Source organism: Mustela nivalis (assembly GCF_964662115.1).
Source record: "Mustela nivalis genome assembly, chromosome: 6".
In the NCBI taxonomy this organism is placed as follows: Eukaryota; Metazoa; Chordata; class Mammalia; order Carnivora; family Mustelidae; genus Mustela; species Mustela nivalis.
In genome coordinates, this window is record NC_139025.1 from 98,363,919 (window position 1) to 98,388,242 (window position 24,324).

The 24,324-nt window shown below is 38.0% G+C and overlaps 1 protein-coding gene and 1 pseudogene across 2 annotated transcripts; one reads left to right on the forward strand and one right to left on the reverse strand.

The window, feature by feature from the left end:
• On the reverse strand, window positions 1-24,001 carry SPESP1 (sperm equatorial segment protein 1). The gene is given in 3 exon segments (XM_082736977.1): window positions 1-261; window positions 264-1,219; window positions 23,763-24,001. Coding segments are annotated over 3 exon segments (1,059 nt in total). The 5' UTR covers window positions 23,833-24,001; the 3' UTR covers window positions 1-228.
• LOC309867867 (prothymosin alpha pseudogene) lies at window positions 15,605-16,084 on the forward strand (annotated as a pseudogene). Its single transcript has one exon. The product of its transcript is annotated as a prothymosin alpha pseudogene (transcript).
• Window positions 24,002-24,324: the final 323 nt, after the last annotated feature.

A 24,324-nucleotide genomic window follows, 5' to 3' on the forward strand; every position in this document is an offset into this window, starting at 1 on the left:
TCCTGAACCAAAATTTTATTTTAAATTATTAGGCTTTTGTGCATATGAAAGTTTTTTATAACATGACACGTAAAGATGTTAGCACATTGAATAGAAAATATTTTCATACAACTGGTGAATCACTAATGTTTATTTCTCCAGTGAAATGAATGCACAGTTTGCTTAAATCAACTTTGTCATGGAACATCAAGTAGGTTTAAAATTTTTATATTATTGTTTAATAACTTCCTAATAAGATTTTGAGTTTCTTGTTGACTTACACATAATATTTTTTTCAATGTATTGAATACTGTAGTAGCTTTCTGTCTCATCTCTGGTGGAACATATCTAATATCTAAATATTCAGCTAATTTAGATCTGGAATTGTACAGCGTGTTAATAACAGTTTCAATGTCATCAATTCCACTACTGCTTCGTGCTAGTGGTAATAGCTGGGATCTATACATCTTTTGTAGTTTATGTTCTGCTGCTTCTGCTAAAGCAAGGCTCCGTTTTAGGTGCTCTCTAGAGGCTCGAATGTCCTCTCTGTATTCTGGCTTGAGGCTTTCAGCAAGAGGTACCCGTTGTACCTGTGAATGAATATCTGAAATTTTTTTCAAAATGTCTTCATTATTCAGAATCTGTGGGTGTTTTCCAAATGTTACTGTGTCAGGTGTTCCCATTTCATATTCGCCTGAGAGCTGAGGAACATCTTCTAGCTCTGTGACGGTATTCATGTCAGTGTATGTACTTAAAGGAGTGACAGACGGTAGGCCTGAGGTGACCTCTGGGCTTGGGGATGTCTCAGTAAAGTTTAGCCATGGATTTGTTTGTGATATTTCTGGTTCTGGCTCTGGCTCTGGCTCTGGCTCTGGCTCTTTTACAATATAAGGTTCATCTGTGTGTAAAACAATAGAAACATTATTCGGTTTAATCGACCAGAATGCTGTGCTTTCGGTAGGTTTTTTCTTCTGTACTTCCAGTGTGAAGCCTCCAGTTGGGGCAGCTGTGGTTTCTTCACCAAGAGGATTGATTAAAACATCATTTTCAGTTGAAACGTCTCCATGTGTGATTATCTCCTTTAATCTTGATACCTTTGGTCCTATAGAATGAACATTATTTGGAGACTTTGATTTTTTCTCACGACCTGGCTCCCTAGTAGGAACACTTAGTATTAGGTTCTGTAAAACTTCTACATAATGATTTAAGTTTTGTTCTTCGTCAGGCGTCACGGTTATGCCTTAAAGGAAAAAAAAAAAATCAAACAATAAGTAACACTTAACATTATATATGACATATCAACAGAATCTACTGACCTAAATTTCCTTCAGATGTTAGCACTTAAAAGTTGAGAGAAAGAACCAAGAAATAAAGCACCTTTGACTTGGTTGATTTTCACGTAAATAAAACATATAAATATATTTTCAGATTCTTAACAAAACACATGAACAAATTAGTACAAAGTTTGCATATCAACACAATTCTTTATAATTTTTTGCTTTTACTCTCCCATATGATTAAGTAGGTAGCTCATTAAACCAAAATCCTGATCATTTCGTTCTCCACAGCAGTGTACTGGAATTGGTTCCTACTGCCTCACCAGAATCAATTATTCAATCTTTAGGAATGCTGTGAACCAAACGTTAAACACAAACATTATTAAAAATTATTTTAATTTGCAATTAAATAAATTGTATTCAAAATAAAGGTAATTAGTATTCAAAATTTATCACTTCTTATTATTTTATGTCATTTTACTATTATCTATGGTCTTGTTATTTACATCTAGGGTAGCTGTATGGTAGAAATGCTATGTACTGGTGTACCACTCTGTATTTCTTTCTATGTCCCTGCTTAGTAACACCAAATACATAGTCTGAAATCAACTGTGATGGGCAAATGCTGTAAATCTCAGCTTACCAGTCTCTCCAAAGAGCCAGTTGTTGAACGTTTACCAGTATACCACTGCCTTCAACCTGGCAAAGATCTAACTACACCTGTGGGTCATTTCTGATATGGAAATGTTAAGGTTTAGAGCAAATGGTCAAGAAAGAACTCTTGAGACATCTTTGGTGTAAAAGGATGATATTATTAAAGCAAGGAGACAGTACCCATGGACAGAAAGGGTTGCACTGGGACTGTGGGAGGTGGCCAATTATATATTTTCAAGTTGGGAGGGGGTTAAGGACAGTGTAAGTCTCTAAGGAATCTGGAAGCAAAGTTTCCAGGACCTTGAGGGGCTAACTATTGTTAGGCAAAGGTCATTTATTACTGTCTAGTAAAACCTTATTCATGAAACTCTTCAAATGTGTATCTGTGGGCCATCTGCTTGAAGGATGACTGCTAAAATATATCCTGGAGGTTACAGAAAAAGGAAGTTTCCAAAGGGATTTTTATATGTTAAAGGAGCATTACAGGATCCTGGTAATTGGAATAATGTTAAGTGAATATTGCCTTTTGCTCTTAGCAAAGTGTCAACATCAAGGTAACTTGAGTTCCTAGAGGAAGGTCACTCTGCCCATATCAAGGACTTGCCAATTGGCTTTATGTTGTGAGGAAATTTATTTTTTTCTTTTGCCTTTGTTTCCTACATTAGTATCCATCTTTGTACATAAAGTTTTACTGGAACCCAGCCAGTCTTGCCCATTTGTTTATATATTACTTATGGCTGCTTTTGGTTGCAACAATAGAATTGAGTAGTTACAACAGAGATCACATGGGGTACAAAGCTGAAAACACTATCTGGTCCTTTACAGAAAAAGTTTGCCAGCTCCCAGTCTAAACCAACAACATTTCACTCTCAAAACAAAATGGCAGTTCTATTTGTAATGGTATTTTGCAGCATCTGAGTGGTTGGTCAAGCCTCTCATTTCCAACATAGAAAACAAAAATTATTATTGGATAAGATATTCTGAAATTCTCCTCAACTCCCCTACTCCCAAGATGGTTTTTCATATTAAGTGCTGGAATTTTATACTACATGTCATTTTGAAATGATTTTGACACTATCAAGGATATAAATTGACTTAATTCAAGAGAGTAAGACACTTTTTACCAAACTCTAATGCATAACTCCTACCTAAATCCTCCCTCTGCAGGCCAAATGAAATACCAAACTTTCTGTTCAGCAGGTACTTCTATTCAGCACTTTCACAAGCACAAAACGGTAAAAAAAAAAAAAAATGTTCTGTTTATATGTTTTTCCTCTCTTCCTTAACTCTTCTTACAACTTAGAAATACCAGATGGAGATTTAATCAAAACTGAAAGTATATTTCTAAATTTTAAAAATTTCTTTCTTTTATCTTTTTTTTAAGGTTTTATTTATTTGACAGAGAGAGAGCAGAGAGGGAATACAAGCAGGGAGAGTGGGAGAGGGAGAAACAAGCCTCCCACTGAGCAGGAAGCCTGATGCAGGGCTCATCCCGGGACCCTGGGATCATGACCTGAGTCAAAAGGCAGACACTTAATAACTGAGCCACCCAGATGCCCCTAAATTTTAAAATAATTTCTTAATGAGAAGAATTTAGTAAGGCAAAATGATCGGCGAAAGATACTGTAAGGGCCTATTTAGCCAGAGCAGCTCCATCTTGGTTGAACAGCCATTTTGTTGTTTATGCAGTAAAACTTAAACTGACCCTGCACCGCCCTCCACCCCCCCACACACACCCCGGGGGGAACTTACTTAAAAGCAAGTCTGGGAAACTAGTAAAATATGGATGGCCAGTCCCAGGTAACAGAGCCCAAATACAAGGGCGGGTCAGGTCAGGTGGAGATTACGAGCCCTGATGCAGGGGTGAGTCAGGCCAGGTGGAGACATCCAATCAGTGGAGCGAGCACACTGTCTCCCTAGCTACCAAGGAGTGTGGGCCCTGTCTTTTGGGTGCCAATTCTGACCAAGGTGATAGGCTAGTTCAAATAGCTACTATGGGGTGAACTGTAATTCAATTGGCCACCCATGTATGATCTAGCATGAGCAGCTTTCTCTGTATTGCAATCTCATTGGCCATCTGTGTGTGGCCAGGCTCAACCACATGGCCTTTGCTCTATAAAAGTTAGTCTGTGAGGCTGGGAGGGGTCACCCTCTTTGTAAGAGGTGGCCCCAACCGTCGGTTTGATTCTCAGTTTGATTCTCCATGCTTGGTGCGAAATAAAGCTTTGACCTTCGCTTTGTATCAGTCTCGCTCCTTTGATCATGGACCCATCAATACAAGATTTGTCTGGAGATCTAGATTCTAAAAGCAGATTCTGCATTTTATGTAATATTTTGAAAAGCTTTGCTTACTTCAAGATCCATATGACGAAGATAGGTGAAAAAAGGGAGGTAGATTTTGATATTATCCCTCTGATAATTTTCTTAAAATTGCTGACCCCATATCATGCATTTTGTCTGTGAATTGTGGATTTTATAAAAAATGGACTAGCAAGCTAACATACCTAACTCTTGTGGGTCGTTGCCTGTTTTGAGCCAGTCTCAGCCTATCCACAGTAAGGCTGTAGACTAGAAAAGCCTGGCAGTGCTCACCGGGGCCCTGGAGTGAGCTACCCATTGACATTTCGCCTTTCCAAATCAGTGTTATATGACTGGACTGACCCTTACGGTTCTTAATATGATTGCAAGACATCCTTCAGCAACAACCATCATCACGAAACTTTGATAAAATAAAGGGTTAGAACTGGAAATTACATAGCGCACTTGGGGCCACACAGTGGGAGGTGGAGGGGGATGGAGAGAGGAAAACAGAGAGAGGGAAACGAGAGCGAGCGGGAGCCCAGGAAAGCCAGGGAGCTAGAGATAGTGCCAAAGAGAAGGTAGCTGGAGGGTAGGGGGTGCTTAGAGTGCAAATGGGCCAGGGGTTCTCCTTGTATTGGGATCAAATGTCCGGGCTCTAGGGTTCACTCATTATTAATGAATTTAAAACATAAGAGCATGAATTTGAAGCTCCGGAAGAGGAAAAACAACTGGCCCAAAAGGACAGTTCTCAAAAGCAATTAAGATCTCCAAAACAAAGGAGCCTCAGTAGAGGGAGGTGGCCTGGCTCTTTATCTAGGCTTTTGGCTGGCAGTGCGCATATTTAAGATAGCAGTCTTTGAAATGCATTGGCTCTTTGAAATGGATGCCTCTAAAATCAAAGCTTAAGTCTGGCACTTGCATTACAAAGAAAAAAAAAAACAACTGTCAGTTTATACTACGTTGCCCCTGAGGAAAGGAAATGGGACTGAAGTCAGGTCATTAAAGGGGACTTTACACTTATCTATATTTAATATTTTGCTCCCTAAAAACACACAAGCACACATACCCAATCACTCAATATAGTAAACAATTAAAAACTCACATTTTAAAAAGGAAAATAACTTATTTACGTATTCTCATAGGCATTTAACACATTGTCCCGAATCTACGGTTTTCCTGGAGGAAAATATTAAGTAAAATGAGTACGGAGCATAGAGCAGTGAAAAAAAAAAATTTTTTTTTTCAAACTCTGGTCCTGCTTGTACCACTTTCCAAGCATAATGACCTTTGGCAATTACTTAATGTTTCTCAACATTTACTTGACTATAAAATTAAGATACTCTATTTGTCCTTTTATTTCACAAAACCAAATAAATTAGATACTTGAAAAATGCTTTAAAAGCCCTATAAATAAGCCCCTGGGTAGCTCAGTGGGTTAAAGCCTCTAAAGCCTTTGCCTTCGGTTCTGTTCATGGTCTCAGGATTCTGGGACCCAGCCTGCAAGGGGCTCTCTGCCCGGTGGGGGGCCTGCTCCCCCGCCCCAGCCTGCCTCTCTGCCTACTTGGGATCTTCGTCAAATAAATAAATAAAATCTTAAAAAAATAATAAATAAAAGCCATATAAAGAAAAATAAATAAAAGCTCTATAAAGATAACTGATGACATTTCTCATCTTAAAATATAAAGTTAAATCCCTAAAAAAAAAAAATTTAAAATATGCCTTGGATCCTGTCTGTAAAAAACACTAGAAGGTTTCTGCTAACGACAGAAATAAGATCAGGATACTAATATTTCCATTACTATTTAACATCATGTTGGAGGTATTAGTCAATGTAATTAGACAATGGAAAGTAACTGGAAGCATGAGAATTGGGAAGAAAAAGGTTAAACTATGTTTATATGTAGATGATATAATTAGACATCTAGACAATACAAAAGAGTTCCTTTGAAAAGATACTGCAAGGAGTAAGATAATTTAGAAAAGTAGCAAATTGTGAAATCAACATGCAGAAATCACTACACCAATGTAAACCAGTTAAAAGGTGAGAAAGAAGATGCTATTTTGATAACAAATAATGAAAGAAAATATCTAATCATAAATTTAAAAAGACATGTCCAAAAATCTATAGGAGTAATTATATTAGGCTAAATCCTCCCTGGAACCTGTAAATATTACCTTACCAAAAAAAAGGTCTTTGCAGATGTGATTAAATTAAGAATCCTGACAGGGGATTATCCTAGATTATCTGGGTAGACTCTAAATCCAATCACAAATGTTTTTTAAGAGTTTTGATACATAGAAAAGGAGGGTGTAATATGGAAGAGGCGGAGATTAGAATGAAGTGGTCAGAACACTTGGAATGCTAGCAGTTACCAGAAGCTAGAAAAGCCAATTAAAATACTGTCTCTTAGGGGCACCTGCGTGGCTCAGTGGGTTAAAGCCTCTGCCTTCGGCTCAGGTCATGATCCCAGGGTCCTGGGATCGAGCCCCACATCGGGCTCTCTGCTCAGCAGGGAGCCTGCTTCCTCCTCTCTCTGCCTGCTTGTGATCTCTGTCAAATAAATAAATAAAATCTTTAAAAAAAAAAAAAAAGATACATCAATGAATTACATGTATGAATCTTTTCCGAATCCCAATTCAACCAACCAAAATAGAAAAAAGAGTCAGAGAAGTTTGAACATTGGCCAGATATTTGATAATACTAAGGAATTACCTTTTTAGGTGTGAAATTCACATTATTATTGTGTTTATTTATATTTTAGTGCTTCATATTAAAATACTGATAAAATTATATGAAGTATCAAATTTGCTTCTAAAAAATTCAAGTCTGAGAAGTTGGGGAGAGGGAACAGAAAGATGAGGGGGAAAGGAATATGGGTGGACATATCAATGAAACAAAATTAATTATGGGTTAGTAGTTGAAGCTGGTTATAGATATATGGAGATTTATTATACCATTATTTCTACTTGTGTATATATTTAAGTTCTTCCATAATAAATTTTTTTGTATATCTTCTGTAAATATTTCAATTCTGGGCCATTATTCACATGCAAATCAAAATGTACAGCCAACAAAGGCTTAAATGCTTTCAAAAAGATGTTGCCATCAATTTGTAGGCTGCTGAACATTCCATTTTTATTCTTATTTTTTAAAAGATTTTATTTATATGAGAGAGAGAGAGAGCAAGAGCAGAGGGGAGGGGTAGAGGGAAAAGCAGACTCTCCTCTGAGCAGAAAGCTCTATGCGGGACTCAGTCCAAGGACCCTGTGATCATGACCTGAGCTGAAGGCAGATGCTTAACCAACTGAGTCACCTAGGCACCCTAAACATTCCATTTTTAATCATTTAACTTCTCCCTTATCAAAGAAGTAAACAGGACACCCAGGTTACTATTAGGTGAATTAGATTGTCAAAGGATAGGAAAAGGAGATCCTTACTGCTAGCTGATTCCTAAAAAAAATTAAAGTACTCATTATCCCTTTACACTGTTAGTTAGGCAGCATTAAAAAACCTGTTCAACACCCTATCTTCTACCTTGCTTTACTTCTCTTCTTCATGAACCCTTTCTTTCCATATTGTTTTATTGTTAAATCTATCCTCTCCCCACATACTTCCCACCTCCTACTTTTGTATCTCTAAAACATCTACATACTTCATATTGATTTCTCAGTTCCACTAATCAGAACTGCTCTTGCAAATCAATTTGATCTTTATACAAATGTAGGCAAGGTGGTAAAATATAGTTAAGCCTCAAACATCCTGACAAATGGCCCTGGCCACTATGAAAACCTGCTTTCCCCATTCTTCAGAAGTTCCTAGAAAGATGAACTAAACAAAATTCAAATTCCTACAAAGACCAGACTATTCTGCTATGAGTTTTTTACACATTTGATATGTGTAGTTTACATGGGTGTGCTTTATAATATCCCCCTCTATATTCTTTACCAGTTAGTGATCCAACCAGACATAGCAATGTCTCAGAATGTGGGTAAGGTAAGAATCTCTTCCACCTTTAGAAACCATAATGCTGTTTCCCAGTGCCTCTAGTAAGCAGGACAGCTCCTTCCTAAGCAGGCTTAAGGTTTAACAGGAATCACAGATACAGATGTCATAGCTGTGCTTGAGACTGTCTGCACTTCTCTTCTTGAAATAGTACATGGGAGAATTAGTTACATGACAGGAATGACAGGAAAGTGAAAAAAAATGGGAAAACAACTGTAGGGACAAAAGTGGTGTGAAATCTGAAGGGGAAAATTGGAAGACAGTGATTGAAAAGACCGTAATAGCTCAACAGACTGAGCAATTGCTATGTGCCAAACACTATGCTAAAGGCTTTGAATGTGAGGAGTGTTTTTACAGAGAGGAAAATAATGACACTTAGAAATGATAAGTAATTTGCCTAAGATTATATTTGATTTGTAGGTGATAATAACGGCATTCAAAAGAGGCTGCCTTACTTCCAAGCAGGTACACATAACAACTACACAATATTGTCAGAAAAAGATGCCACAAGGATGCTGGTAAAACAGAAGTATGATAATAAAATTTTCCTGGAGAAATAAGACTCTCTTTTGAAATACATGTAAATACTAAGATATAATCAATCAATCAATCAATCCATAAGTAAAATACACAAAATTGTGCTCTACTGTCAACTGGGCAAAAATATATCCCTTTCATACATTCAGATGTATTTAGAAATATTTTTTAAAACTGATCCAAAAACCTTTTCCACGCTTTTTATTTTTTAATTTTTATTTAAATTCCAGTTAATTAACATACAGTGTCACATTAGTTTCAGGTATACAATATAGTGATTTGACACTCCATACAATACCAGTGCTCATGATGACAAGTGCCCTCCTTAATCCCCATCACCTATTTCACCCATCCTCCCCAGCCACCTCCCCTCTGGTAACCATCAGTTTGTTCTCTATAGTTAAGAATCTGTTTCTTAGTTTGCCTCTCTCTCTCTCTTTTTTCCCTTTGCTTGTTTGTTTTGTTTCTGAAATTCCACATATAAATAATATCATATGGTATTTGTCTTTCTCAGATTGATTTATTTCATTGAGCATAATACTCTAGCTCCATCCATGTCACTGCAAATGGTAAGATTTCATTCTTTTTCACAGCTGAATAATATTCGATTGTGGACATATGCCACATCTTCTTCTTCTTCTTTTTTTAAAAATATTTTATTTATTTATTTGACAGAGATCACAAGTAGGCAGAGAGACAGGCAGAGAGAGAGGAGGAAGCAGGCTCCCCACCGAACAGAGAGCCCGATGCGGGGCTCGATCCCAGGACCCTGGGATCATGACCTGAGCCGAAGGCAGAGGCTTTAACCCACTGAGCCACCCAGGTGCCCCTATATACCACATCTTCTTTATCGATTCATCAGTTGATGGACAGTTGGGCTGTTTCCATAATTTGGCTATTGTAGATAATGCTGCTATAAACATTAAGGTGCACGTACCCTTTGAATTAGTACTTTTGTATTCTTTGGGTAAATACCTAGTAGTGCAATTGCTGAATTGTAGAGTAGCTCTATTTTTAACTTTGCAGGAACCTCCTCCATATTGTTTTTCACAGTGGCTGCACCAGTTTGCAATCTCAGCAACAGTGCAAGAGGATTCTCCTTTCTTCACATCCTCACCAACACCTGTTATTTCTTATGTTGATTTTAGCCATTCTGACAGGTGTGAAGTGATAGCTCATGGTACTTTTGATTTGCATTTTCTTGATGATTAGTGATAATGAGCATTTTTTCATGTGTCTTTTGGCTATCTGTACGTCTTCTTTGGAAAAATGTCTAAAACTAATCCGAATTTTATGTTTTTGTTACTACAAAGTATGGGTAGGAACTGACAGTCAATGACATATAAAAGAATACATTTACTTCACACAGAAGCAAAAAGTAAGTTTAGAGTTGATCTTGAAGAAAATAATAAAATCTGATTTAAAATGAGCAATGCAATACAAAACTTCAATCAATAAACAATACTTTCAAAACATACATTTCCTTGTCATGAAATGGCCAATTAAAGATGGAATAGAGTACAAGAAATAAAAAAGCCACTTAACATGATAAGTTGCTAAAGTTCACTGTTCATAAAAGAAATGCAAGTTAAAAACAATCTTTGCCAGACAAGGTAAAAACAAAAAATAAAACAATAAAACCTAGGATTGGCTATATAATTACTTCCTTGGTAAAAGGAAAGTAAATTCCTGGGACACCTCAGTCTACTAAACATCTGACTCTTGATCTCAGCTCAAGTCTCAATCTCAGGGTCATAAGTTCAAGCCCCATGTTGGACTCTGCTGCATATGGAGCCTACTTTAAAAAAAAAAAAAAAAAAGAGGTAATTTTTCTTCCTTTATGATCCTCACATTTTTTTTAAAGATTTTATTTATTTATTTGACAGATGGAGATCACAAGCAGGCAGACAGGCAGACAGAGAGAGGGAGAGGAGGAAGCAGGCTCCCTGAAGAGCAGAGAGCCCGATGCCGCACTCGATCCCAGGACCCTGAGATCATGACCTGAGCCGAAGGCAGCGGCTTAACCCACTGAGCCACCCAGGCACCCCTGATCCTCACAGTCTTCATTAGTTTCTCAGTAGCACACTGATCTTTTCTTTTAGAATTTAAGATAATCTTAACCATATATATTTGTTTAATGTTTTTTAACGACTACATATTGTAAGCTCTTTGAAAGCTGTGACCATGTCTGCTTTGTTCTCTAAATCCTCTGTTCTACTCAATGCCTACAGCCATAGCAGATAGTCAAAAAGCGAATGACTGAGTGAACCAAAGTCTGGCAGGTATATAAATTAATTGTACCTCCACTAATTTATCTTAAGGAAATAATCACAGGTAAGAAAATTTTCTATAAAATTCTGTAAGAATGCAGTAGAAGAAAACTAAATGTCATGTTATGTTTAAAATAAATCTGCTGGTATAAAAACTGTCTTTTGTTTTGGTTTTAAGTTTTTTGTTTGGTTTTATTTCTTAAATAATAGTCTAATAATTATTAGGGAGAAAATCTGGGCATTAAGACAAAAGTTCCCTTATTTTAGGCTAAGAAGGCAGTTTTCATGTTTTTTTTTTTAATTTCTAAGTCTGAAGTTTATCAACAACAACATCATAATTATTGTAGTTAAATAGCTCCAATTTTCAGAAAGGCTCTGCACTTCTTCTAACTGGCCCTTACTAAATAGCCTAATATAAATTTAGATCAGTAAATTATAATCTTAGGAATTAAAATCCCTAAGGGTTACTAGGATTAAAATACCTTCATAACTTATCTTTTACATATTTTAAAGTATACAATTTGGTATTTAGTATATTGTAAATGGTATTTAGTATATTCACAGTTGTGCAACCACCACCATGATCTTAGTTTAAAACAGTTTCATCATCCCCAAAATAAACCCGTTCCCCAATTCCCTCAGCCCTAGGCAAACACTAAACTACTTTCTGTCTCTATGGATTTGCTTATTCTTGATGTTTTATATAAATGGAATCATATAATATGCATTCTTTTGTGACTGTCTTTTTTCATTTAGCATAATGTTTTAAAAACTCATCCATATTGTAGCACATGTCAGTATTTCATTCCTTTTTTGTGGCCAAATAATATTCCATTTTATGGATATACCACATTTTGTTTATGAATTCATCAGTTGCTACACATTTGGCTTGTTTCTACTTTTTAGTGATAATGGGTAATGCTGCTATGTTCATGTACAAGTTTTGGTGTGGATGTATGCTTTCATTTCTCTTGAACAAGTATCCAGGAGCAAAATTATTAGGTCATTTGGTAATATTATGTTTAACCTTTGAGGAACTGCCAAAGCAACTGCATTCCCATCAATATATGAGGGTTCCAATTTCTCTGTATCATCCCCATACTTACTATCTGTACTTTTAATCATAGCCATCCTTGTTGGTGTTGACATAACTCTCTGTAGTTTCAACTTGTATTTCTTTAATAGCCAATGATACTGAACATCTTTTCACAGGCCTGTTGGCCATCTGTATATCTTCTGTATATCATGCCCTGAGCTGAAAGCAGAAGCTTACCTGACTTAGTCACCCAGGTGCCCATTAATTAAGTTTTAAAAATGATGTTTGGAAGTCTCAAGTTCTTAAAAATATCCGATCAAGCATCAATTAAAATGTCTAATAGCATACGTGAAACTTCAATTGGTAACAGGTGTAACAAACCAAATAATTTCTTCTACAGTGTCTATTTAAAAGAGTGGCTATACATAGATGTGTTTTTTTGTAAAAATGCAAAAAACTACACTTTGTTTCTGGAGAAGTTTCCTAATTGGTAAAGTTAAAATGGTATTATGCATTAACTGGGGGTTTTTTTTTTTTAAGATTTTATTTATTTACTTGACAGACAGAGATCACAAGTAGGCAGAGAGGCAGGCAGAGAGAGAGAGGGGAGGAAGCAGGCTCCCTGCTGAGCAGAGAGCCCAATGGGGGGCTCGATCCCAGGACCCTGGGATCATGATCTGAGCCGAAGGCAGAGGCTTTAACCCACTGAGCCACCCAGGCGTCCCTGCATTAACTGTTTTAACTAACAATTTTTTTTCCAGAAAAACCTTTCACTCAAAAATGAAAAAAAAAAAAGAAAAGAAAAACAACTATGCTCCTAAGAAGTAACAGCATGCCAAAAATTACAATAAAATGTAATGATGGTAATAAAATGCTAATATTAAAAATCTTATATGGTAGCATACCTAGTTTCTTTGAAATGAAAGTTTTAAGAAAGAAAAACATGACACCTTATATCTTGGGCAAAGAAGCAATAAAAAAGGAGGGGGAATATAATTTTTTAAAAAATTTATATGTAATTCAAATTTGGGAACTTTCATATGAAATATCTTTACTTTAAAGAATAATAAAATACAGGTCTACAATAAAACTAGGTAATTTTAATATTTCCTCAGGGAGTTTCTTAGTTACTGCTACAATTTAAAATTCCAGAAGAATATTGGTAAAATTTGGGTCTTATAAAAAACTTTACTTTTTAACAAAGCATTTTTTATGTGTTTCATTTGTGTGGTGATCATGTTGTTATCACAGAACACAAAACCAGAAAATAAACAGGGCATATCTAAATATATGCAGAATTTAGATTTTTGCACTTAAGCTAATATATCTAAACTTTTTGAGAAATATAGTGAAAAACATACAATAATTATAATGTGAATATGCAATTTCACTTGAAATGTGCTATAGACCAAGTATCTGGTGTCTTAAAAATTAGTTATTATGAAACCTACATATTATAAGATTATAATGATTAGAATTTTTCAATTAAAATGTCCTATGTAGAGTTTTTTAAGTGTTATAATTCTCTGACAATATTTAATATGAATTATATAATATTTAATATGATCTCAGGGTCATGGGATCAAGCTGACATTAACTTGGTTATATTTCATGCCATTTTTAATTATGACCCTATAAGCTAACATTAAACTAATAACATGTATTTAGCTAAAGACTTATAAGAAAAACATTAAGGTTTGGCATCAAACTGCTTGTAAATTAAAAGGAGTGTTGCTAGGAAAGTAATGTACACTGGTTAATTGCCTATAAAATTGAAAACTTAAAGAACTTCAAACAAACTCAAAACATTGAATTTATTTACAATCTCTGTAAGTTATTTAGGTGGAGTATTATGAATCACTAGTCAGATTCAAAACGTGCATTCTGAAAGGCACAGAAAAGACACACCAACTAGGAACTTCAAGATCCAAAGAATGATACAGCAGAGAGTTCCCTGGGTTTTCTTTTTGCCACAAATACCCCAGACTGGAGAAGCCAGCAACCCAGAAACACCAATGCACCAATGGACATAGCCAAAAAAGTCTCAAAGAAAATACAGTTTTCTATAGCCGAAGGACAAGTAAAAGGGTAGCCTAGAAAGAAAAAAAACTTTTAGGCAATAACCACTCTATTCCAGTCAAACACCACAGAAAACTTTGTAGCCCTATAGCCACTAGCAAACGCTGAGTATAGAGCCCAGACTTTTACCCTTATCAGGCTGCAGCAACATGCTTCAACCTCTCTGCCCTTATCCCGTAGAAATGTTGCTACCAAGTGTGAATTAATACATTCTCTTCCAGTAGAGAAGGCTGTATGAGGAGCTGGGATCTGTGGTAACAAGACAACAGTTGTCTTCCACCACTCAAGTGATGTTAAAGGCTCAGAGGCCTATGTAAATCTGTAATAAATCAGTAAGATCCAGAGTCTTACAACGTAATACCCCAAATGTCCAGGTTTTAATCAAAAGCCACTGGTCACAACATGAGCCAAGAAAATTCCATTTGAATGAGAAAAAACAGTCAACAGACAACAACACAAAGATGACACAGATGTTACTATCATCTGACAGGGGTTTAAAAGCAGCATCAGAGAAATGCTTCAACAAGCAATTATGGACATTCCTGACACAAATGAAAAATAGAAAAGTCTTGGGATCCCTGGGTGGCTCAGTAGGCCCCTTTCCAACTCTTGATTTCAGCTTGGGTCATGATCTCAAGGTCATGGGATCAAGTCCTGCCTCCCGCCCTCTGCTCAGCGGGGAGTCTGCTTCTCTCCCTTTTTCTCTCCCTTTTCCTCTGCGCCTCTCCCTGGCTCACACACACACTCTCTCTCTAAAATAAATAAATAAATCTTAAAGAAAAAGAAAAATACAAATTCTCAGCAAAGAAATAGAAAATCTCAGCAAAGAAATAGTATAAAGAAAAATAAATAAATAAATAAATAAATAGGGAAAAAAGGAATATATAAAGAAAAACCAAACTGAAATTTTAGAACTGAGAAACACAAAGACTGAAATGAAAAAAAAACTTAATGGATGGGCTCAACAGCAGAATGGAGGGGACAGAGGTAAGAATCTGTGAAATGGAAGACAGAACAATGGCAAATGCTCAATGTGAAAAACAAAATAGACTGAAAAAGAAATGAACAGAGCTTAGGGGATGTGTGAGACTATAACAAAAAGACGTAACATTCATGTCATCCATGTCTTGGAAGGAAAGAAGAAAGAAGGTGAGTCTAGAAAACTACTCAAAGACATAATAATGGCTAAAAAAAAAATCCCAAGTTTGGCAAAAATCATGAACTTACAGATTCAACAAGCTAAGTGAAACTCAAACAGAATAACCCAAAAGAAATCCATGCCAAGACATACTATCAAACTTCTGAAAACTAAAGACAAAGAAAAAAATCTTGAATGAAGAGAGAAATAACACCTTATCTATAGTGGAAAAAAATTTGAATGACAATTTGAATTCTCAGGCAAAACCACGGAGGTCAGCCTACTGGCTGCTCTGAAAAGCCATCTTTGCATTGTTCCTGTGTCCGGCTCTTCGTTCGCCGCAACCACCTCCGCCACCGCGGACTCCGGTAGCTTTCTCGCCAGAGTCCTCCAACTCTTGCTTTCTTTTTAATTCGCTGCATCGGATCACCGGCGTGCCCCATCATGTCAGACGTGGCCGTGGACACCAGCTCCGAGATCACCACCAAGGACTTAAAGGAGAAGAAGGAAGTTGTGGAGGAGGCAGAGAATGGAAGAGATGCACCTGCTAATGGGAACGCTGAGAATGAGGAAAATGGGGAGCAGGGGCGGACAATGAGGTAGATGAAGAAGAGGAAGAAGGTGGGGAGGAGGAGGAGGAAGAAGAGGAAGGTGATGGTGAAAAAGAGGATGGAGATGAATATGAGGAGGCTGAGGCAGCTACGGGCAAACGGGCAGCTGAAGATGATGAGGATGATGATGTTGACACCAAGAAGCAGAAGACTGATGAGGATGACTAGACAGCAAAAAAGGAAAAGTTAAACTTAACAACAACAACAAAAAAGGCCACCGTGACCTATTCACCCTCCACTTCCCGTCTCAGAATCTAAACGTGGTCACCTTCGAGTAGAGAGTCCCGCCTGCCTGCCCAAAGCGAGCAGTGCCACCCGCAGATGACACACGCTCTCAGCCACCCAACCAAATCTACAACGTGAATTTGCAACAGGGGAGGAAAAAAGAACCAAAACTTCCAAGGCCCTGCTTTTTTTCTTAAAAGTACTTTAAAAAAAGGAAAATTTGTTTGTATTTTTTATTAACATTTTATATTTTTGTACATATTGTTAGGGGTCAGCCATTTTTAATGATCTCAGATGACCAAATCAGCCTTCGGAGGAGCATTCTCTGTCCTACTTCTGACTTTACTTGTGGTGTGACCATGTTCATTATAATCTCAAAGGAGAAAAAAAACCTTGTAAAAAAAGCAAAAACAACAAAAAAACAATCTTATTCCGAGAATTCCAGTAATTTTTTTGTGTGTATGTACTTAGCTGTACTATAAGTAGTTGGTTTGTATGAGATGGTTAAAAAGGTCAAAGATAAAAGGTTTCTTTTTTTCATTTTTTGTCTATGAAGTTGATGTTTATTTTTTTTTTTTTGGCCTGTTTGATGTATGTGTGAAACAATGTTGTCCAACAATAAACGGAATTTTATTTTGCTGAGTTGTTCTAAAACAAACAAACAAACAACCATGGAGGTCAGAAGAAAAATGGCGTATTTGTTAAGTGCTTAAAAAAAAAAAAAAAGACTGTCAACCTAGAATTCTCTATCAAGGGAAAGTATCCCTCAGGAATATAAGAATGATCAACACCTCTCAGATGAAGGGAAATTAAGAGAAGTTGTTGCCAAAAGACCTACCCTATAATGGCTAAATGGCTTTCATTAAACAAAAAGAAATTGATACAAGAAGGAATGCTGGAACACTGGGAAGAAAGAACGAATAAAATTGAAGTGCAAAAGTATGGGTAAATGCAACAGACTTTCCTTCTCTTGAGTTTTTCAAATTATGTTTGACAGTTAAAGCAAAATTTATAATACTCTGATGTAGTTCTCAATGTATGTAAAGGAAATACTTAAGGCAATCATACTGTGAATGGGAGAGGGTAAAGGACCTAAAGAAAGGTAAGGTTTCTATATTTCATTCAAACTGGTAAAATACTGATACCAATAGATTGTAATAACTTACATATACATAAAGTAATCTGTAGGCTATTCAAGGACATACACGCAAAAACAGCATAAATTAGAGGAAATTCTAAAAAAATCTGCATCTCTCAATGTAAGATGGGTGCTATCTGATCATGTGCTTAATATACAACTTATGTTTTAAAAAACAAAGACTTTAAAGCTCAATAATACTGTTAATTTTCAAATGTGTGGTAAGTTAAAGGTAGTAGTAAAATGTTCCATATCATTGGAGGAAAGTTGGTAGCTCAGTAAGGAGGAAAAGATAAATTTTTTAACTTTTACATGAAGACAAAGAAGTAAAAGCTCAACAGAATGTCTCTGGTCTCTGTTCTTTAAGAAATGTGTTTTTACTTTGCCCTTGGCCTATAAGCTTGCTATGGCATCTGGTGATTACAATAAAAATTTAGCCAAGAGGACGCCTGGGTGGCTCAGTGGGTTAAGCCGCTGCCTTTGGCTCAGGTCATGATCTCAGGGTCCTGGGATCGAGTCCCGCATTGGGCTCTCTGCTCAGCAGGGAGCTTGTTTCCTCCTCTCTCTCTCTCTGCCTGCCTCTCTGCCTACTTGTGATCTCTCTCTGTCAAATAAATAAATAAAATCTTTAAAAAAAAAAATTTAGCCAAGAACCATAGATGCTCCATTTTTTTAAAGATCCGAATATAACTAGGATTTTTATTACCACAAGAATGAAAAAATGGAGTGGCTTTATTGATTTAAAAAAAAAAAACCTCATATACATAAAGCTTAACATATATCCAAGCATATATATAGGTGGACCAGACTGGCTGAATGTCCTTAATTTGGAGAACAAATTCTTTGTATTTTCCACCCATGTCATTAAGGGGGAACACAAATAGACATCCCTTAGTCTACAGAAGTGATACAAATAAGAATACCTGAAATCTGTCATCATGTAAGAACTGCCAGCTAACACACCAACATGTTCAAATTAAAATGAACATAAATAAGATGAGGTACCTGCAACTTAAATCAAAGTTCTAATAACTGGGACACCTGGGTGGCTCAGTTGGTTAAGCAGCTGCCTTCCGCTCAGGTCATGATCCCAGCGTCCTGGGATCGAGTCCCACATCGGGCTCCTTGCTCCGCAGGGAGCCTGCTTCTCCCTCTGACTCTGCCTTCCACTCTGTCTGCCTGTGCTCGCTCTCACTCGTGCTCTCTCTCTGACAAATAAATAAATAAAATCTTAAAAAAAAAAAAAGTTCTAATAACTGTGCTTCATTAGTGGGGTACACTCAAAGATGGAACACAAAGGGAAACATTTTATCTTGTTACTCATCTAGCAGTTTCCCTATAATTTGTTAATTTAAATTTTTGCTGACAGACAAAACAAGTAATTTTGTTCATATTATTTAAGTGTTCCAGATAAAGAAATATAACTTTAGGGATGGGGGTGGAAGAAATAGAAGGAGTTTGGTAAAAGGGTACAAATTTTCAGTTATAGGATGCGTAAGGCCTGAGGATCTAATATATAACATGGTGACTACCGTTGATCATACACCCAAAAGGTAATTATGTGAAGTGACAGACTAATTAATTCAATGGTAGGAATCCTTTCACAATGTAGACATACATCAAATCACACTGTATATATATTTTTGAAGATTTTTATTTATTTAACAGAAAGAGAGAACAGCAGAGGGCACCTGGGTGGCTCAGTGGGTTAAGCCGCTGCCTTTGGCTCAGGTCATGATCTTGGTGTCCTGGAATCGAGTCCCGCATCGGGCTCTCTGCTCAGCAGGGAGCCTGCTTCACTCTCTCTCTCTCTGCCTGCCTCTCTATCTACTTGTGGTCTCTCTCTGTCAAATAAATAAATAAAATCTTTAAAAAAAAAAAAAAGAAAGAAAGAAAGAGAGAGAACAGCATGGGAGCAGCAGAGGGAGAGGGAGAAGCAGGCTCTCCACTGAACAGGGAGCTCCATAAAGGGCTCGATTCCAGAACCCATGATCTGATCTGAAGGCAGACCCTTAACCAACTGAGCCACCCAGAAGCCCCTAAATTATCATATCATATACTTTAAATATATTACATTTTGTCAATTATAGCTCAATAAAGCTGGGGGTAGGGGGTGAAGAAAAAAAAGTTTATGACGTTGCACTTCTTGGTATTTATGTTCTTGGTTAGTGCATTCCCATAGTGAATATGGGCTTGCCTAATGTGATTGTCTTGGCCTATGGAGACATTAGAAAGTCTGACACAGCATAAGCTTGATAAGAGCTTGCATACTGAGGGCTTGTAAAGCTCCCTCTAAGAAGCAAGGCGCCATGGTAAAAAACACTTGGGCAAGAATACTAAAAGATGAGAAGTCATGCAGAGAAAGACCTTGGAAGATAAGAGGCCACGTGGGATGTTCTCGTCCCACTTGAGCTTCTAGCTGAATATAGCTGAATGAGTGACCTCAAATCCACCATATAGACAAAACTGCCCTGCTGAGCCCAGTCAGTCCATTGACCTTGAGAAATAATAAATCTGGGGGGTGGTCTGTGTGCTGCAATACATAACCAAAACAGCTTCATTAAGTTATATTTTTATTTATTTATTTTAAGATTTTATTTTTGAGTAATCTCTACACCCAAGATGGGACTCAAACTCATAACCCCAAGATCAAGAGTCACATGCTCCACCAACTTAGCCAACCATGCATGCCAAATTATATTTTTAAAAAGGGATACAAATTCAGTTCCAGTAAAGAGTTAAAAACCGGGTTATCCCAGGAGTAATGCTAAAATTGAATTGGAACCAAAACAAATTCACAACACATCTTTGAAATACATCTCTTCTAGTTCTGCTCAATAAAATGACCTAAAAAACTATCACCTGAGCACATAAGTCTGATACATCTCCCAGGTACTATGGTCTCTAACACCATGTTCTACTGTCTCCTCAGAAGGATGGCTGAACCCATTCAGAGTAGGGAAAATACAAAGTGGTCTTGGGACAACCAGCTAACATCAGAAAACAAGTCTTTAAAAACACATGAAATCCTATCAAAAGAACACAAAAAGCAGCTCAAAAGTACAGAAAGATGGCTTTTTTTTTCTGATAAAACATTAAAGGAAAGTCTAATGCAACCACTGCAACACCCCTAAAGGCAGCTCTCTGGACATTCACATATTAGGTGACATGCTCCTCATTACCTAAAACATTAATGAAGTGTGTCATGGCCTTCCAACTATAGGTCTGAGAGACCCTCCCAGTGCTATAGCCTTGGGCCTTGAAACACTGTAAAGTAAACATGCAGCATCAGAAGTGAATTTTATCTTTTGAATGTACGTGAGATAAAATGAATCTGCTTTTCTTTTTAATGTACTTGCCAATACATTTCAACAGTTATTGCTGTTTGCTGCTTTACTACTTCCCTTGCCTTCTGTGGTCTACTAGGACAAAGGTCTTCCTAAGGACAAAGATATATGCCAAAAATGCACATATTGAGCTCTCTTTAAACACCAACCTAGAGAAGCAAGTTAAGAGGTTTTCTTACCCGAGCTTAAAACAATCCTGGATCATTAACTCTACTTTTTTTTTTTTTTTTTTTAAGATTTTATTTAACAGATAGAGATCACAAGTAAGCAGAGAGGCAGGCAGAGAGAGAGGAGGAAGCAGGCTCCCTGCCAAGCAGAAAGCCCAATGTGGAGCTCGATCCCAGAACCCTGGGACCATGACCCGAGCCGAAGGCAGAGGCTTTAACCCACTGAGCCACCCAGGCGCTCCATTAACTCTACTTTTGCTGACTGATCCAAAGAGATAGCCAGGAAAAAACAATTTATCCATGAGATATAAAAAAGAGCCCAAAAGCTAGTATTTCACATTCTTGTGTTTGTAGCTCATGAAGATTTGGTGACTTAAAATTATAAAAGGAAAATAACATAATTGAATAACATTTTAATACATAACTATTATATAAATGATACTTTAGAAGTTATAATTTTTTTAAAGCAACAAGCGTTCTCATTAATAAGTGAATCAAGTTATGGGGCGCCTGGGTGGCTCAGTTGGTTAGGCCTCTGCCTTCGGCTCAGGTGGTGGTCTCAGGGTCTGGGGACTGCCCCTGGACCGTGCATCGGTCTCTCTGCTAGTGAGGAGCTTCCCTCTCTCTCTGCCTGCCTTTCTGCCTACTTGTGATTTCTCTGTGTCAAATAAATAAATAAAATCTTTTAAAAAAAAGAAGTAAAGCTAGTTATATACTATAAATACAATAAAGAGGTATGATTTTTAAATTTGGAAAATATTTAAAACTAAAACTATGGAAAAATCAGAGAGAAGAAAATTGAATGTATATAAATTTAAGTATATAGTAAAAAGGTGTTTATCCTGCACCGTCAGGATGTTTATGCATGTACAGGAATACAGACTGCTGTATACCCAAGCCTTATTCATGTCAAACTGAATTTAGATTAAACCGGTACTAGCTAAACTTGGGTTGGGCATATTAGAATGGTGTGGACAATTAAAAGAATACTGAGGTTTTCAATAAATGTAATTACTTAATACAATACCCATGATGTCTGTATAAGATGACCTCAAAACTATCTTAGTATTCTATTTTTTTTTTAAGATTTTATATATTTATTTACTTAACAGAGAGAGTGTGTGTGTGTACCACAAGCAGGGAGAGTGGGAAAGGCAGAAGCAGGCTTCCCACCTAGCAGAGAGCCAGTTATAGGGCTTGATCCGAGGACACTGGGATCATGATCTGAGCTGAAGGCAGACGCTTAACAACTGAGCCACCCAGGCACCCTGTCTTGTATTCTAGAAAAAAAAGTCAGTGCTGCACTTTTCATTATAAAAACCTGTGTGCCTTTTCTTTGGCATGACAGCGTTTTTTATATGATTCTCTCACCAACAAATGTTGGAATACCGGCCATGTAAAATACAAATATGATTTAAATCAAACACAAGGATAAGCCTGATTTCTTTTGGTGTACTTATTCCAAAAAAAAATAAATAAAGAAAGAAAATTAAAATTACTTAGAGAATAAGAATGAGAGAGAGAAAGTAGCCATGTTAACACTGATCCGCATTCCCTTAATCCACTTCTGTGGAAAAGTAAATTACACTTTCAAGATATCTTCTATGATCTGTATATATTTTCCTTATGCCTTGTGTCATCTATACATTTAACACAAAACAGTTCTTTTCCTAGAAAATTATCTTTTCTTTTCGTACAAGCCTTAAGAAAGCTTAGGGAAGAGTGCATAAAGAGAACAGGCCACAAAATGATTGCAGTTAGGCAGGAGCTTGCACTGAGTTAAGTGAGGATCCAGCAATCCCAGAGTGTACTCTCTGACTGTATTGATGTCACTTCAACTAAAGTCTCCATGCATGTCAGTCAGTTGTGACTTACTGATCTATAGCTACCAAAATGAAATAACTGATGTTAGTAATAATGACCATTAGAAATCAAGAAAAGATATTATCTTCAGGGTGTCTGTTTCCTTACGGCATAGAAGAAACATTTTACAAAGATCTCTTTTAAAATAGCTAACAATCATAAGTGCCAGCTAGCATTTACAGGGCTAACTTTGGTTATCTATGACACTTTATCCAGAATTTTTCTCACTACCACTCATGATTTAGGTTGTGCTGTATTTTCATTTTTTAAATCTAATTTTTAACTAAGACCTTTTAACAATTCTGAAATATAGCTCTTCATAACCGGCATGCTTCTTGTTACTTTTTTTCCACACCTACCTGTTAAGCTTTATTTGGCTAAACCAACCTCAACATCGCTAATGTTACAATGAACTTGTTTGACTAGATGGACAAGCCTCATAGTTTTAGGCGGAATATCAGATCGGATCGCAAGTGTTCCAGACAGGAACCACAATCCCCATGCTCTCCATGTTTCACCACAGGGGTCAAACTTTTCCTGTAAAGGGTCAGACAGTCAGTATGTTAGGCTTCACAGCCCATAACGGTCTCTGTGGCAACTACTTAACCAGGCTTTTCAGATGCCTAAAGCAGCCATGGACAACTCATAAAGGAACGAGCATGGTTGTTCATCAACAATGCAACAGGAATTTCATAGCTTTCCCCATGTCAGGGAGATTATATTTCATTTTCACCTTTAAAAACGTAAAAACCATTCTTGGATAGCCAGAATGTCGGCTTGTCCCGCGGGCCGCAGTTGGCAGACCCCTGCTTTATCCCACATGCACAGACTCCGGCAAAAGGGGTGGGGGTTAACGTCAAGGAATGTGTCCACCAGAGGTGAGGAAGTCACACCCTCGAGTCCTGGCATTCCCGGGTCACGCCTAAGACCCGCCACCTGCCTCGCTGGCGGCGGCGTGCAGGTCGCGGCGGGGGAAGGCGCGAGTAAGAGAGGGACACACCTCCGCAACGGAGGCCCAGGACCCAGGGCACTGAGATGTGGGAGGAGTGCAGGACCGGGTCTCCGACGGGCCCCGAAACTTGGGACTTCCCTCAGGACTGTTCCCTGGGTCGCTGCCGCCGCAGGTAGGTCACTCACTCGGAATGGCCGGCACGAACGAAGGCCATAGCAACAGCGCGACTAGAAGGACTAAGAACTTCATGGGCATCGTCCGCAGCACTCCGCCATGCGACGGGAACGTCCTGGGCCACCAGGCCGGGTACCTCAGGGCCGAAAAGAGAGGGTGCCTAGGGCGACTGTCCCCCACTCAGGGCCGTGGGCGCCCTGCAACGGTTGTCCCCAGCGCGCAGGCGCAGCGAGGGGTGGGGGGAGGGGAGCGCGAGCGGCCGAGGCCCGCCCCTCCTGGAGAGGCGCGTAGGAGGCGGGGCGACAGTGCTCAGCCGCGCCCCGGTGCGCCTGCTCGCTCGGGTTTCGGAAACTGCCCGCGCGAGGTACTCCGAACTTGACGCCCGGGCAACTCCGGGAGCTGTGAGTGCTGGGATGTTTCGGGGGGGACTCCGCGAAGGATGGGCGTATGGCGGTGCTTGAAAGACCGCCCTTGCGCGGATGGAGCTGTCTGATGAAAAACACAGACGAATAGCCTGGCAGTTACAGCCGCGTGGAAGTGCTGTAGTGGGGGAAGCACTCGGCACTGTGGACC